This window comes from Ovis canadensis, chromosome 9, assembly GCF_042477335.2.
Source record: "Ovis canadensis isolate MfBH-ARS-UI-01 breed Bighorn chromosome 9, ARS-UI_OviCan_v2, whole genome shotgun sequence".
NCBI lineage: Eukaryota > Metazoa > Chordata > Mammalia > Artiodactyla > Bovidae > Ovis > Ovis canadensis.
Genome location: NC_091253.1, coordinates 96,187,164 through 96,204,866, shown reverse-complemented (window position 1 = coordinate 96,204,866; position 17,703 = coordinate 96,187,164). Strand labels below are relative to the sequence as shown.

Below are 17,703 nucleotides of genomic sequence, written 5' to 3'. Positions count from 1 at the left end.
GGTTGGATCTCTTGCTGGTATATTGAAAGTAAGGTTTCCATTAACGTTTCCGTTTTAGAAATGGAGAAGCTAAAGTACAAAGATTAAGAAATTTGATATATAGTAAGTGTCAGAGGTGAATTTGAGCCTACAGATATTTACTACAAATAGTCTAGTTCTTGGCTACCATGTTATGTTGCCGTGAAGTGGTCAGAGGAAATGGAGAATTCAGAGAATCTGGTGCTTCATTCGTAGTGATTTCCTTGGGGAGAGTACTGATCAGGTAATTAGGAAAGGTGATCAGCCTCATCAAGTTTAAACTTACAAGAGATGTTTATGATGCTACATATTAGATTTGTAAAAACTCTCTTTCTCTCTTTTGTTTCCTGACACAGGGACTTTGTGATCTTTTCAACCTGAGAATTCTAGACGTAGCTGGAAATGTTATTCAGATGTTTCCATCAGGAGTAAGTAGAGTCGACTTGTATTATAATTGAAAAATAATTTTGTTTATTGGGAATAGAAAAAATAGCGTCAGTCGCTCAGTCATGTCCGACCCTTTGCAACCGCATGGACTGTAGCCTGCCAGGTTCCTCTGTCTCCCTTCTCCAGGGCATCTTCCCAATCCAGGAACTGAACCTGGGTCTCCCACGTTGCAGGCAGACTCTTTTCTGTCTAAGCCAGAGGAAATCCTCTGTGAAAAAACAGGCAGCCAGTAAAACCTCTGGTAATTTGAACCTTGAATTAATACGAATAATGGAAAGATTTGCTTTGTTCTAGAACTTCAGAACTTGTTCTTTCTTATTCCTTCCTTTGTGTTCTGTGCTTGCTGAACTTGTTTGAACGGAGTGAACTCTGATTGTTATCGTAAATATTTTAATAGATTATCTATGATTTTTTTTTTTAAAAAATCACATACTGTTTTTGGTCACTTCAGACTTTTTCAAAGTATTACTTTCCAGAGTATAGATTTTTATCCCTTGCAGTTGAGAGTCCCTTAGACTGTAACATCAAACCAGTCAGTCCTAAAGGAAATCAGTCCTGAATATTCATTGGAAGGACTGATGCTGAAGTTGAAGCTCCAGTACTTTGGCCACTTGATGTGAAGAACTGATTCATTAGAAAAGACCCTGATGCTGAGAGCTGGTGATGGGGAAGCCTGGTGTGCTGCATTCCATGGGGTCGCAAAAAGTCAGACACGACTGAGTGACTGAACTGAGTTCATCCAAAGGAGATATTTATTAGTTACTTTTAAGCCATGGACAATGAGAAATGCACTTTTTTTCACTTGGAGATGAATTTTGACTTTGCTTTAAGTAACTGGTCTTAGCAACTTGTAACTTTTCAGAAATAAGCTATAGTTTTTCATGTTGGAGTGAATGTGTTTCCACTTCAAGGTAGTAATTAGAAGCCCAACAATCCAGGAGGTATTCAATAAATAGTTGTTGATCCATTACTTTTTCTGATTAATCAATACAAAATTGAGATTATCATCCTTTTTACCCTCTGAGTGATATTTAGTAAAGCTTACCATTTTAACCATTTTTAAGTGTATAGTTTTAAGTCACTATATATATATATATATATTCATGTTGGTGCAGCTCCATTATCACCACCTATCTCCAGAAGTTTTCTATCCATTCCTCGCTCCCTCTAACCCCTGGCAACCAGCATTCTACTTCTTGTCTCTGAGAATTCGAGTACTTTGGGAATCTCATATAAATAGGATCATACCATATTTGTCCTTTTATGACTGGCATATTTCACTTAGTATAATGTCTCCACAGTCCATCTATGTCTTAGCTGTGTCAGATTTTCTTTTTTATGGCTCCAATAATACTCCATTATATGTAATGCATATGCATTAAATGTATATATATATTTTGTATTTTCATTCGTCTGCCCAGACAGTTGGATTGCTTGCCCTTTTTGGCTATTGAGAATAATGCTGCTGTGAATATAGATGTACAAATGTCTGCACAAGTCCCTGCTTTCACTTTTGGGCATATACCCTGCAGTGGAGTTGCAGAGTCATATTCCATATTTTAATTTTTTTTAAGGAATTGCCAAACTGTTTTCCAAAAACATACAGTTTTGAATGTTTAATAAGCATTTGATATTAATACTGACCCTGCAAATCCTACAGGATTTTATTTCTCCTGCTACACGATATTATCCATGTCTTGGTATGACTCTTCTTCTGCCCTATGATACCTGCCTTGATTGCCAAAGCCGCCCATGTCTTCTCTGGCACCTCTGTGGTTCGTATGTACCACAAAATAGAACAATACTTTTCAAGTTGGTCTTCTCAATAGACTGTAATCTTCCAAAGGAAAAGGGTTCTCTTTTTTCCCTTTATACCAGCAGAGTCTTGAATTTCAATCGAATGCATGTGTGCTAAGTCACTTCTGTCATGTCTGACTCTTTGTGACCCCGTGGACTGTAGCCTGCCAGGCTCCGTGGGGAGTCTCCAGGCAAGAATACTAGAGTGGGTTGCCATGCCCTCCTCCATGGGATCTTTCTGACCAAGGGATTGAACCCATGTCTCTTATTATCTCCTGCATTGACAGTTGGACCACTAGACTACCTGGGAAGCCCTTGAATTGAATAAATATTTGTTAAACATATAAATAAAAGTAATTTTCTTTAACTATATTCAGTATTTGACTTAGTAGTACCATGAATTCAAAGTTCCTTCTATAGTGATACTATAGTTATAATTTTGCTGTTTTAATAAAACACCATCCCATTAATTTAGGGTAATTTTGAAAGAATATGACTTAGTGTTGCATTTGGAGCACCTATTTCAGAATTTTCTGGGAGCATTGAAGTAAAATATTCTGTGAATTCATCTGAGGTTTGGTCCAACTAGTCCAAATGAATAGAATTTTCCACATTTGAGAGATAAGGCCACTATTGTGGTAAATGATGAACACAGAGGATGAACCAACCCTTGGCCATTCAGGTATGACCTAAATCAAGTCCCTTATGGTTATTCAGAGAAAGTGACATAGATTCAGCCTGATAGAGTGTTTGAAGAACTATGGATGGCGGTTTATAACATTGTACAGGATGTGATGACTGAAACCATCCCCAAGAAAAAGAAATGCAAGAAGGCAAAATGTTTGTCTGAGGAGGCATTACAAAGAGCTGAGAAAAGAAGTGAAAGGCAATGGAGAAAGGGAAAGATATACTCAACTGAATGCAGAGTTCCAAAGAATAGCAAGGTGAGATAAGAAAGCCTTAAGTGACTAATGCAAAGAAATAGAGGAGAACAATAGAATGTGAAAGACTAGAAAATTAGAGATATCAAGGGAAGAGTTCATACAAAACTGGGCACAATAAAAGACAGAAATGGCACGGGCCTAACAGAAGCAGAAGAGATTAAAAAGAGGTGGCAAGAATACACAGAACAACTGTAAAAAAGGTCTTAATGACCCAGATAACCACAATCGTGTAGTCACTCACCTAGAGCCAGACATCCTGGAGTGTGAAGTCCAGTGGACCTTAAGAAGCATTACTATAAACAAAGCTAGTGGAGGTGATGGGATTCCAGTGGAGCTATTTCAAATCTTAAAAGATGCTATTAAAGTGCTGCACTCAGTATGTCAGCTAGTTTAAAAACTCAGCAGTGGCCATAAGACTGGAAAAGTTTAGTTTTCTTTCCAATTGCAAAGAAGGATAATGCCAAAGAATGTTCAAACTACCATACAATTGAGCTCATTTCACACGCTAGCAAAGTAATGCTTAAAATCCTTCAATCTAGGCTTCAACAGTATGCGAACCAAAAACTTCCAGATGTACTAGCTGGATTTAGAAAAGGCAGAGGAACCTGAGATCAAGTCGCCAATATCTGTTGGATCATAGAAAAAGCAAGGGAGTTCCAGAAAAACATCTGCCTCTGCTTCATTGATGATAATAAAGCCTTTGTGTGGATCACAAAAATTTTTAAAGATATGGGAATACCACACCACTTCACAGGCCTTCTGTGAAACCTGTGTGCAGGTCAAGAAGCAACAGTTAGAACAGGACATGGAACAAAGGACTGGTTAAAATTGAGAAAGGAGTATGTCCAGGCTGTGTATTGTCACTCTGTTTATTTTAACTATATGCAGAGTGCATCATGTGAAATTCTGGATGAAGCTGGATGAAGCTCAGGCTGGAATCAAGATTTCCGGGGGAAATATCATAAACCTCAGATATGCAGATGACATGACCCTTATGGCAGAAAGTGAAGAGGAACTAAAGAGCCTCTTGATGAAAGTGAAAGAGGAGAGTGAAAAAGCTGGCTAAAGACTCAACATTCAAAAAACGAAGACCATGGTATCCAGTCCCATCACTTAATGGCAAATGAAAGTGAAAGTGAAAGTGAAGTCGCTCAGTCATGTCTGACTCTTTGCGACCCGGTAGACTGTAGCCTACCAAGCTTCTCTGTCAATGGGATTCTCTAGGCAAGAATACTGGAGTGGGTTACCATTTCCTTCTCCAGGGGATCTTCCCGACCCAGGGATCAAACCTGGGTCTCCCGCATTGGAGGCAGATGCTTTAACCTCTGAGCCACCATAGATGGGGAAAAATAGCAACAGAGACAGACTATTTTCTTGGTCTCCAATATCACTGTGGATGATGACTACAGCCATGAAATTAAAAGACACTTGTTCCTTGGAAGAAAAACTATGATAAACCTAGACAGCATATTAAAAAGCAGAGACATCACTTTGCCGACAAAGGTCTGTATAGTCAAAGCTATGGTTTTTCCAGTAGTCATGTATGGATTTGAGAGTTGGATCATAAAGAAGGCTGAGTTCCGAAGAATTGATGCTTTTGAATGGTGGTGCTGGAGAAGACTCTTGAGAGTTGCTTGGACAGCAAGGAGATCAAACCAGTCAATCCTAAAGGAAGTCAGCCCTGAATATTCATTGGAGGGACTGATGCTGAAGCTGAAGCTCCAATACTTTCGCCACTTGATGTGAAGAGCCGACATATTGGAAACAACCCTGATGCTGGGAGAGACTGAGAAGAGGGTGACAGAGGATAATATAGTAGGATGGTACACTGACTCAATGAACATGCGTTTGTACAAACTCTGGGAGATGGTGAAGGATAGGGAAGCTTGGCTTCCTGTAGTCCGTGGGGTCATACAGAGTCAGACATGACTTAGTGACTGAACAACAGTATGGTCCTATTACCATTTTCTTAATTGTTTTGGGTTTATTTTGTGTAGGTCTTTTCCTTCTCTTGTGTTTTGTGCTTCGAGAAGTTCCTTTAGTATTTGTTGCAAAGCTCATTTTGGTGGTGCTGAATTCTCTTAACTTTGCTTGTCTGGAAAGCTTTTGATTTCTCCATCAAATCTGAATGAGAGTCTTGCTGGGTAGAGTATTCTTGGTAGTAAGTTCTTCCTTTTCATCACTTTAAGTATATCATGCCATTCCCTTTTGGCTTCTAGAGTTTCTGTTGAAAAGTCAACTGATAATCTTATGGGAGTTCATTTGTATGGTATTTGTCCTTTTGTCCTTGTTGTTTTTTATATTTTATCTTTAATTTTCATCATTTTGATTACTATGTGTCTTGGTGCGTTCCTCCTTGGGTTTATCCTGCCTGGGACTTTCTGTGCTTCCTGGACTTGGTTGACTGTTTTCCTATGTTAGGAAAGTTTTCAGCTATTATTTCTTTCAATATTTTCTCAAGTCCTTTCTCTCTCTCTTTTGGGACCCCTATAATGTGAATGTTGGTATTTATAATGTTGTCCCAGAGTTCTCTGAGGCAGTCTTCATTTTTTTCATTCTTCTTTCTATATTCTGTTCCGTGGCAGTGATTTCCACCGTTCTGTCCTCCAGGTACGTATCTGTTCTTCTGCATCAGTTATTCTGCTATTGATTCCTTCTTGTGTATTGTTCATCTGTGTTTGTGTGTTCTTTAGTTCTAGGTCTTTGGTGAACATTTCTTGTATCTTCTCAATCTTTGCCTCCATTCTTTTTCTGAGATTCTGGATCATCTTCGCTGTCATTTTTCTGAATTATTTTTCTGGAAGGTTGTCTATCTCCATTTCATTCATTTGTTTTTGGGGTTTTATCTTGTCCTTTCATCTGGGACAAAACCCTCTACTTTTTCATTCTGGTTAACTTTCTGTAATGTGGTTTTGATTCTCGCCACTGAGGGATTGTGGTTCTTGCTTCTTCTATCTGCCTTCTGATGGATGAAGCTAAGAGACTTGTATAAGCTTCCTGATGGAAGGGACTGTTGGTGGGAAAAACTGAGTCTTACTCTGGTGGGCAGAGCCTGCTGAGTAAAACTTTAATCCAATTCTCAACTGATGGGTGTGGTTGCACTCACTCTCTGTTAGTTGTTTGCCTCTGTTAGAGACAACCCAGCCCTGGGGTCTACTGGCTCTCTGGTAGGGTTAATGGTGACCTCCAAGAGGACTTATGGCAAGGGGCCCCTTCTAGGCCTGCTGCTGCCAGTGCCCTCATCCCCACAGTGAGCCCCTACCGACCCACACCTCCACAGGAGACCCTCCAACACTAGCAGGTAGGACTGGTTCAGTCTCCTGTAGGGTCATGACTCCTTTCCCCTGGGTCTTAGTGCACACAAGATTTTGTTTGCCCCCTCCAAGAGTGGAGTCTGTTTCCCCTTGTCCTGTGGACGTCCTGTAATCAAATTCCATGGGCCTTGAAGGTCAGATTCCCTGGGGATTCCCAGTCTCTTGGTTGGATCCCCAGGCTGGGAAGTCTGACATGAGACTCGGAACCTTCACAGCAGTGGGAGAACTTCTTTGGTATTTATTGTTCTCCAGATAGTGGGTTACCAACCCAGCAGGTATGGGATTTGATTTTATCGTGTTTGCACCCCTCTTACCATCTCATTGTTGTTTCTTCTTTGTGTTTGGATGTGGGATACCTTTTTTTGGTGGATTTCAGCATCCTCCTGTTGATGGTTGTTCAAAAGCTAGTTACGATTTTGGTGCCCTTTCAGGAGGAGATGAGTGCCTGTCCTTCTACTCTGCCCATCTTCAACCAGAAGTGATGTAATCTCTTAAACATGTATTCGTCAGCCGATCTAAGCAATGGAGAGGTTTTTAGCATGTGATTTTAAACAAGGATATTAATAAACACTTGTATCATAACATTGTTGGGTAAGTATTTGACACAATAGCTGGTGCGTAGCACATATAGAATGAATGAATAATTAAATTAGATAATGTATATAAATCCTTTACTAATGCTTGGCACATGCTGGATATTAAATGTTATTTTCTTTTCATTTTAAAGTTTGGTCTGAGCTATCTGCTGCTGAAACTATACCAAATGTAGGGATGTCTTTCAAAGCTACGAGAACACCTGAATGATTCTAATGTGCAATTTGTAGGGTAACCACCGTTCTTTGTGCAAGGGTAAATACTGTGTTAGGAGCACAATGTTTTGGGCTATTTTCCTCTACAGATCCATTGACATTCTCTGGCCTACCTTGGTTAATCAACAAAACAGTACTAATCAGCTGTCTCTCTGAAAGAGTTCCTTCTTTCCCTAGATCCTCACCTTTGATTCTCTGTTTATTTCTGTCTCATCCTTTCCCCCCTTCCTCCTGACTCACTTGGTTTCTGATTGTCGCATGAGATCCCTCTGAATCCATTGTAAACTGAATTCACCTTTTCTTAGATGCTTTACACAACTGGTCACCTACTACTTATCTTGATGTCATTTATTTCCTTGAATACTTTTAATTTAAAATTATTTCTCTGTTTATAGCTCTGTTTATATGTATATATTTTTCATTGAAGTGTAGTTGGTTTACAGTGTTGTGCCAATCTCTGCTGCAGAGTGACTCAGTTATAGATATATAGACATTCTTCTTTTATATTCTTTTCCATTGTGGTTTATCAGAGGATATCAAATATGGTTCCGTGTGCTATTCAGTAGGCACTTGTTGTTTGTCCATCCTATATATACAAATAAAAATATAACAATATATAATAATAGCAATATAATGATCATTTACAGCTGCTAATTCCACATTCCTAGTCCTCCCCTTGCCCAACCTTTTTCCCCCTTGCAACCGCGGGCATGTTCTCTATGTCTGTGAGTCTGTTTCTGTTTTAGTAGATAGGTTCATTTGTGCTATATTTTAGATTGCATGTATAAGTGATGTCACATGATATTTTTTTCCCCTTTCTGACTTACTTTACTCATTATGATAATCTCTAGCATCCATGTTGCTGCAAATGGCAGCATTGCATTCCTTTTAATGACTGAATAGGACTCCCTTGTGTACATGTGCTACATCTTTATGCATGCATCTGTCCGTGGACGTTTAGATTGTTCCCATGGCTTGGCTATTGTGAACAGTGCCACTGTGAACACGGGGGTGCATGGGTTTTTTCTGAATTACAGTTTTGTCTGGGTGTATGCCAAAAATGGGATTGCTGGATCATATGGTCATTCTATTTTTAGTTTTCTGAGGAACTTCCACACTGTTGCATCCATTGACATTCCCACCAATAGTATAGGAGGATTCCCTTTTCTCCACACCCTCTCCAATATTTGTTCTTTGTAGACACTCTAATGGAGAAGGCAATGGCACCCCACTCCAGTACTCTTGCCTGGAAAATCCCATGGACGGAGGAGCCTAGTAGGCTGCAGTCCATGGGGTCGCGAAGAGTCGGACACGACTGAGCAACTTCACTTTCACTTTTTACTTTCATGCATTGGAGAAGGAAATGGCAACCCACTCCAGTATTCTTGCCTAGAGAATCCCAGGGACGGGGGAGCCTGGTGGGCTGTCGTCTATGGGGTAGCACAGAGTCAGGCACAACTGAAGCGACTTAGCAGCAGCAGCAGCAGCAGCAGACATTCTAATGATGACCATTCTGACCAGTGTGAGGTGGTACATTATTGTAGTTTTGTTTTGCATTGCTCTAAAAATGCAATGCTGATTGATTTTAATCTATTCCAGTGAAAGCATATCTTATATTCCCTTGATTCCAGACCCTTGCCTGATATCTAGTAGATAGATCCTGGTTTAGTGTCACTCTTGGCTTCTTATTTGTCTAATTTGTAAAGCCTAAATATTTCACAAATGTTCCCAGTGCCTTTTGTTGTTTTACTTTTTTTGTGCTTCATCCAAAGTCAAGTGATGATAGCCATTTTATATTTGAATGATTCTTATAATTTCCAAATCAACTCACTTGCCTTCAGTAAAATTATACCCATGTATGAGCAGTTATTCACAGATATGTTCACATACATACATGGAGGTCATTCAGCTTTGGATTAAGACAAGTATTTTTGTGAAATTGATTGTACACTCAGAAAATTGTTCTATATAGTTTCAACATGTCCATGACCAAAAATGTCCTTGAGTGGTGACTTTTGTACAGTTTTGTGAAAGGAACTTGGAAAAATGAAATTATGATGTCAGTCTAGTACCAAAAGTTCTATCAAAACTTTTGAAACTCTTGCAAGATGATTAAAAATAACCTAAAAGTGAAAAATGATACTCAGGGAAATGTTCATAAAGCTATAGACAAGGACATCTCCAAATATCTCCATATTCTAATGATTTGTTTTGAAGTATTTTGAGTATTCCACTTTGCTCAAATAACCATGAGACATTCCAGTTATCTACCTCCATCTTCCTTGCTTTTCTGCCTCTATTAAATAGCAGCGTTAGAGATCCACTTTTTTCCTGTTCAGTATCTATAGTTTATCTTCTGTCTAGGCTGAATGTTAGGAAACGCTGTACCCTATTCTTACAGCTTATTATGGCCTCTCTAAAATTTGACCTTAATTTGAAAATAGTGTATTTTTCTTTGGTTGTCAGTGGTTCAATTTATTAGGAGTGTGTGTGTGTATGTGTGTGTGTTAGTTGCTCAGTCATGTCCGACTCTTTGCGACCTCATGGAGTGCGTAGCCCACCAGGCTCCTCTGTCCATGTAAGAATACTGGAGTGGGTTGCCATTCCCTTCTCCAGGGGATCTTCCCAACCCAGGGATCGAACCCGGGTCTCCCACCTTGCAAGCAGATTCTTTACCATCTGAGTCACAAGGAAGGTAAAAAAGCTTACAGGGGTGATATTTTAGTCATGCAGCGAATATCCAGGAGTGTGTTGAGTAGTGGGCACAGCACAAGTGATAATTATAAGACACTGGCCTCTTCTGAGAACCTAAGTTCTACAGGATGGCTGTTTTATAAGGGTAACAGTAGAGCCTACCAGGATATATGGCCTACAGGCCAAGGAGAACCAAATATGATATACTAGAACTTTTGAATTTATCCTATGGACATAAGGGAACCTTGATAATTTTAAGCAAGGATGTATTATGAATAAGTTCTCATTTTAAAAGACTACTTTGGGAGCAAAAGTGCAATATATGAACTGTTGCAGTAGTTCATATAAGATGAAGGCCTCAATCAAACCAGGGAGATTAGTGGCTGGGGCAGGAAGCAGGAAGAAGGATGGTGCAGAGGTGCTGAGGAGGTGGGTGGGATGGGGGATGAAAAGAAAGGATAAATTCCGGAAGTTTTAAGAAGGTAGAATTGATAGAATAGGAGGTTGATGACAGAAGATTTGATGTGGGTAATAAGGAAAAGGAATGAAGAAAATATGGGAGAAATGGATTCGATTCTTGAATGTTAGAATTTATGGTGACTGTGGGACTCCCATCTGGAGATGTCCAGGAGACAGCCAAATATTTGAGAATAAATATTACTCAAGTCTTATAAATGTGGTCAACACAGTCAACTTAGGCTCAAAGTCCCTTGATTCCTTGACTTTGATGCTCTTTTCAGGTCTTCGCTTCACCATCACATCACATCTGTTCAGCTGCTCTCAGTGTGAAGAATTAAGAGTCCAGTTTGGCAGTTTGACCTCTGTTTTATTCCATGCTCAAGTTCTCTTGTTGCTTTATCGCGGTATCTTTCCTTTGAGGTCACTGAGACTTCATGTCCCTCCACACTGCCTTTTACTTTCAGTCCCTCAAAACTTTGTATTGTTATTTCTTTTTCTATCTGGTCCAAACGCCAAAGAACCCAGTCCAGTTCACTTATGCTTTAGCACGTCTGAGCTCACTCCCTGCTTTCTGGTGTATCCTTCTGCAGATTCTCAGTGCATCTGGACTGCTGGGTGCCACAGGAGCACACAGCCTATGGGCAGGGACTGCTCCAAATGTGTGGATTCAGTGGGTCCCTCAACACCCCTGTATAATATTTTTGCTTGTACCATGCCAGGTTCCTTTTCTAAAACCTATAGCATATCCCATACTGTTCCATACTTTTCCCACATTAGCAACTTGCTAATAACTTCATAACTCAGTTAGCAGATGGTCTTATTCTCTATTTCAAAGGCAAAATTGAAAGGATCACGTCTGACTCCTTCACATCCAATTCCACACCTTCAAACTTATTCATGTCTGCATCTTTTCTTCTAGCCATAGAGAACAGGATAATTCAAAAATGTTAATATTCAAAGGTCTTTCTGTGTCCTTCACCTGAGCATTACTCTTTCAATTATTCTTTCTCCTCTAAATTAATCTCTCCATGTTGGTACTTCTACATGATCAAGTCGTCTTTATGTTAAAAAAATAAAACCCCTCATTTGAACCTTCATTTTCCTCCAGCTGCAAATACCCTTTCTAGATAAGAGGGTTAGTGAATGTTTATGACCTTGTACCTCTAAACCAGGGTTTTCTCAACTTCAGCACCACTTTGGGCCTGATAATTCTTTGTTATGGGGGCTGCTGTATATATTATAGGATGTTTCTCAGCATCCCTAATATTTACTAAATAGATGCCAGTAATACTGCGCCTCCCCGACTTGTAACAATGAAAAATATCTGTAGACCCTTGAAGGGGGAGGGGAGGGACAAAATTGTTCCATTTGAGATTAAAGTCATGACAGTGTTTGTTCAAGCAGGTCTATGCAAAGAACCTCTGAACAGCTATAACAGTATTTTATTAGCAGGAGAGATTATGCTATTGGAGTGATGACACTAGCAAAGTATATTGTTGTATTAAAAAGTTAGACTGACAGGAAGGGCTTCTGAGCTGGCGCTCTTGGTAAAAAACCCGCCTTCCAATGCAGGTAGACGTAAAAGACACAGGTTTGATCCCTGAGTCAGGAAGATATCCCGGAGGAGGGCAAGGCAACTTATTCTTGCCTGGAGAGTCCCAAGGACAGAGGAGCTGACAGACTGCAGTCCATAGGGTCAGACAGAGTCAGGCACTACTGAGGTGACAGCATGCTTGCACTGACAGGAAGCCCCATAGTGCATGTAGAAACAGGGTATTAAAGAATGCTGCTCTGGGAATATTCAGAGCGGACACTGAGACATTGTGTGACTTCAGGTTGCTGAAATTTACCTGCTACAAAACATATGTTAATGACTTTCATTATTAATTATTTTCCTTTCATTAATTTCTTTCTGATATATTATGTGTAGTAAGTTAGCAAGCTGGATAACTCATTACCATGTTTAATGGAAGAATAATGACAGGGTTTGAAGGAAGAAAAAAATGATCCCTAAAGAAAAATATATGCTCTTTGGACCATGGTCAGCTTTGAAATGAGGTTCACATCTGTTAATGCTTTTGCATATCCCAAGATACTCGTTTGTATCAGTTTTTTATAAAAAGACTGAGTTTAAGTATAAATAATAGAATGTTATTCTCCAGGACCGGAAGGAAGAAAGGGTGATTCCATTAAGCACAAGAAGTGCTCTTTTCATTTTAGCACACCCAGCACTTACCAGGGGCTACCATTGGATTCAACTCTCTGGGTTCTCCTTCTTGATGGATACCAGAGGAAACTAAATTAAGAAAGACAGAATGTCTAAAGGTGATTCCAGTGAGGTCTTGAACCCTGTATTTTATTTTAAAATCTTGTCTATGTTGTAGAAATTTCATGAGACTTTTGAGACCTGATGACATGCTGCCCTGGAGAGATGTATTAAAATCAATTATTTTTTTAAACCCTCAGCTGAAATCAAGGAAGTATCTCTAATTCTTTCATAAGTGTGAAGTGCAGTGGTGTAATGGCACTGGTCCTGGCTCACAAGAGTCAGTTTTCCACATCTCTTCTCAACTCTGTTCAGTGGCTGGAATCAGCCATTGTAGGAGAATTGACACCTTCAAATCGAAACAGGCCACAAATCAGAGCTTCTTTTTCCTTTCCAAAGAACCATTTTATCTGCACACCACTGAAGGCAGGTATTATTTTCCCTATCTCACAGTCTCAGAAAAGTAAATCTCTAAATTAGTTTAATTTTAAAAACCACATAAGTTCTTGGGAGTCAAAGCATAATATTAATATAAGAGAATTCCCTATTTTTCTATACGAAGCGTAGAATCCAGCTGAATTTAGGTTTTCTTCAAAGAAGATTTAATACCCTTGTGAATTGTATATTTTCTTTTTTTTTTTTTAATTTTCATTGTGCACAACAGGTAAATCAACTGTACTTTAATAAAATGAGATTTTTTTTGATATTTCTCTATTCCCCTTACCTTCCTCCCTGATCATAAATAAATGAATCATAAGACAGTATGTGATACCTAGATGTTGGTGTGTATTAGAGTGTTATTTTTCATCATGCATGAGTGCGTGCTAAGTCGCTTCAGTTTGTCCAACTCTGCAATCTTATGGATTGTAGCCCTCCAGGCTTCCCTGTCCATGAGGATTCTCCAGGCAAGAATACTGGAGTGGGTTGCTATGCATACCTCCAGGGATTTTTCATCATCTTGGTTCCTAACAAACATACTAGTTGCAAACTGTACCCAGCATTTGATTAATTAACCCTTATTTCATTAATAACCAGCTCTATGATCCTAAACAAGCTTTCTCAGCTGTCTAGTTTGGGGGATGCCACCAATGACCTCTAAAGTCATTGCCATCCTTGGTAACATGGTTATGCTTCTAATAACTTGAGTATGCCTTGCTGTTAAAATCCTAATATGGAATATAGATTTTAAATAAAGTAATATTTTTTAAAAATATTGATAAATATTTAATTATTTTAAATTTTAAAGTAGACTTTTTAAAAAGTCTAGTTTTGTTGACAATGGAGGCTCCGAAGTGAGGTTTATTTTGTTGTGTAATGAAGTTTTTTATTTTGTTTTTGAAAGTTTCAAGATTTGAAGCTGAAGGAGTTCTACTGTGAGGGAAACCCACTGTTCCTGAAGTGGCCAGTTAGTGCTATAAAACAGGAGGACGTCTGGAGTTTACAGGTGAAGCCTTATGTCATTCACACAGGTCTTCGAGCTAAAGCCATGATTTAAGTTTTAAAGAGTTTTCTTCTAAAGCATTCTTACCAAGCCAGCAAATGATTAATACAACCATAATCCATTGGCATTGTGGACCCTAGTCATAATCTTTTTGACTTGATGCAGAATCCAATGTGATCCTATCTGATTTCCAGAGTGACCACATTCAGAGACGTTTTAAACATTTTGTTGGGTCAAAAGAGAGGAATTTGTGTTTGCTTTAGCGTCCATGCATTTTTTCAGTATTATCTAAAGATATATTTGATTTGTTCTTACTGGGGTCTTTTGCCTCTTCCATCCCCTTGTCATTTATCCCCATTCCTAGGGGATGAAAGAATAAGATCCAGAAATTGTGTTCCCTTTAGTCAGAGAAGTCGGTGATATTAAAAGAAGGAATAGGGAAGTATACTAGAGGACAGGCTGTGTATGTCTTTTGGTGATAGACACATCGAAGACTGCAGATTTTACCACATTTGAGTATGAGTCTCTATTGTGAATGTGGATTTCTCAGGTCCTTTTAGCTGAACATGCAGAATTGTCTTAAAACGTTCAAGTATTGGGAATGGTTCAAGTTTCTTGACTACAGGAAACAATAATGGTTTAGTTTTTTTAAAAAAATAACATTTTCCCCTTATTGAACAAGTAATATATGTTTAATACAGAAAACTAGAAAATACAGATGAGCGAGGAAGAACATATTAGTTATAATGCCATGTGTGTCAGTCACTCAGTTGTGTTCAACTCTTTGCGATACTGTGGACTGTAGCCCACCAAGCTCCACTGTCCATGAAATTCTCTAGGCAAGAGTACTGGAGTGTATTGGTATTTCCTTCTCCAGAGGATCTTTCCAACCCAGGAATTGAACCAGGGTCTCCTGCATTGCAGGCAGATTCTTTACCATCTGAGCCACCAGTTGAAAAATTATTTAAAAGTAATACAAGCTTATTTAGAGAAATCAGAGAAAAGGCAATAAAAATTCATAAAAATACTCAAAAATCCAGTGTGCAGAGATACAGTCACTGTTCTAACATTTATTTTGCTAGAACTTTTCATAAATCCAGAAGTTTTTGATATCAAAACTTTGTTCAAGCTGTGTACTATTTAGATACTTCATTTTTTACTCAAAATATGGTGAATATTTTTCCAGTCAGTAAAAAATAAGTCCATGACCTCTTTATTAATGATTACATAATAATATACTGGTATACAATTATACCAGAATATTTTAAACTACTTTCCTGCTGTTGGCTATTTAGATATTAATAGTCTTATAACTTTTTGGCCTTTATAAACATTCAGTTCAGTTCAGTCGCTCAGTCGTGTCCCAACACTTTGCGACCCCATGAATCGCAGCACGCCACGCCTCCCTGTCCATCACCAACTCCCAGAGTTCACTCAGACTCACGTCCATCGAGTCCGTGATACCATCCAGCCATCTCATCCTTGGTCGTCCCCTTCTCCTCCTGCCCCCAATCCCTCCCAGCATCAGAGTCTTTTCCAATGAGTCAACTCTTGGCATGAGGTGGCCAAAGTACTGGAGCTTCAGCTTTAGCATTGTTCCTTCCAAAGAAATCCCAGGGTTGATCTCCTTCAGAATGGACTGGTTGGATCTCCTTGCAGTCCAAGGGACTCTCAAGAGTCTTCTCCAACACCACAGTTCAAAAGCATCAATTCTTTGGTGCTCAGCCTTCTTCACAGTCCAACTCTCACATCCATACATGACCACAGGAAAAACCATAGTCTTGACTAGACGGACCTTAGTCGGCAAAGTAACGTCTCTGCTTTTGAATATGCTGTCTAGGTTGGTCATAACTTTTCTTCCAAGGAGTAAGCGTCTTTTAACTTCATGGCTGCAGTCACCATCTGCAGTGAGCTTGGAGCACAAAAAAATAAAGTCTGACACTGTTTCCACTGTTTCCCCATCTGTTTCCCATGAAGTGATGGGACCAGATGCCATGATCTTCGTTTTCTGAATGTTGAGCTTTAAGCCAACTTTTTCACTCTCCTCTTTCACTTTCATCAAGAGGCTTTTTAGCTCCTCTTCACTTTCTGCCATAAGGGTGGTGTCATCTGCATATCTGAGGTTATTGTTATTCCTCCCGGCAATCTTGATTCCAGCTTGTGTTTCTTCCAGTCCAACGTTTCTCATAATGTACTCTGCATATAAGTTAAATAAGCAGGGTGACAATATACAGCCTTGTCGTACTCCTTTTCCTATTTGAAACCAGTCTGTTGTTCCATGTCCAGTTCTAACTGTTGCTTCCTGGCCTGCATACAGATTTCTCAAAAGGCAGGTCAGGTGGTCTGGTAGTCCCATCTCTTTCAGAATTTTCCACAGTTTCTTGTGATCCACACAGTCAAAGGCTTTGGCATAGTCAATAAAGCAGAAAGAGATGTTTTTCTGGAACTCTCTTGCTTCTTCCATGATCCAATGGATGTTGGCAATTTGATCTCTGGTTCCTCTGCCTTTTCTAAAACCAGCTTGAACATCAGGAAGTTCATGGTTCACGTATTGCTGAAGCCTGGCTTGGAGAATTTTTAGCATTACTTTACTAGCATGTGAGATGAGTGCAATTGTGTGGTAGTTTGAGCATTCTTTGGCATTACCTTTCTTTGGGATTGGAATGAAAACTGACCTTTTCCAGTCCTGTGGCCACTGCTAAGTTTTCCAAATTTTCTGGCATATTGAGTGCAGCACTTTCACAGCATCCTCTTTCAGGATTTGAAATAGCTCAACTGGAATTCCATCACGTCCTCTAGCTTTGTTCGTAGTGATGCTTTCTAAGGCCCACTTGACTTCACATTCCAAGATGTCTGGCTCTAGATTAGTGATCACATCATCATGATTATCTGGGTCGTGAAGAGCTTTTTGTACAGTTCTTCCATATATTCTTGCCACCTCTTCTTAATATCTTCTGCTTCTGTTAGGTCCATACCATTTCTGTCCTTTATCGAGCCCATGTTTGCGTGAAATGTTCCCTTGGTATCTCTAATTTTCTTGAAGAGATCTCTAGTCTTTCCCATTCTGTTGTTTTCCCCTTATTTCTTTGCATTGATCACTGAAGAAGGCTTTCTTATCTCTTCTTGCTATTCTTTGGAACTCTGCATTCAGTTGCCTATATCTTTCCTTTTCTCCTTTGCTTTTCACCTCTCTTCTTTTCACAGCTATTTGTAAGGCCTCCCCAGACAGCCATTTTGCTTTTTTGCATTTCTTTTCCATGGGGATGGTCTTCATCCCTGTCTCCTGTACAATGTCACAAACCTCAGTCCATAGTTCATCAGGCACTCTATCTATCAGATCTAGGCCCTTAAATCTATTTCTCACTTCCACCGTATAATCATAAGGGATTTGATTTAGGTCATATCTGAATGGTCTAGCAGTTTTCCCTACTTTCTTCAATTTGAGTCTGAATTTGGTAATAAGGAGTTCATGATCTGAGCCACAGTCAGCTCCTGGTCTTGTTTTTGTTGACTG

The 17,703-nt window shown here is 39.4% G+C and overlaps 1 protein-coding gene across 1 annotated transcript in view; it reads left to right on the top strand.

Moving 5' to 3' along the window:
- Positions 1 to 17,703, top strand: part of LRRC69 (leucine rich repeat containing 69) — a 76,632-nt gene that overhangs the window by 39,474 nt on the left and 19,455 nt on the right. Inside the window, exons 5-6 of the mRNA XM_069600661.1 lie at positions 375 to 446; positions 14,091 to 14,192. Coding sequence (XP_069456762.1) covers positions 375 to 446; positions 14,091 to 14,192 — 174 coding nt within the window. The remainder of the gene's footprint in view (positions 1 to 374; positions 447 to 14,090; positions 14,193 to 17,703) is intronic.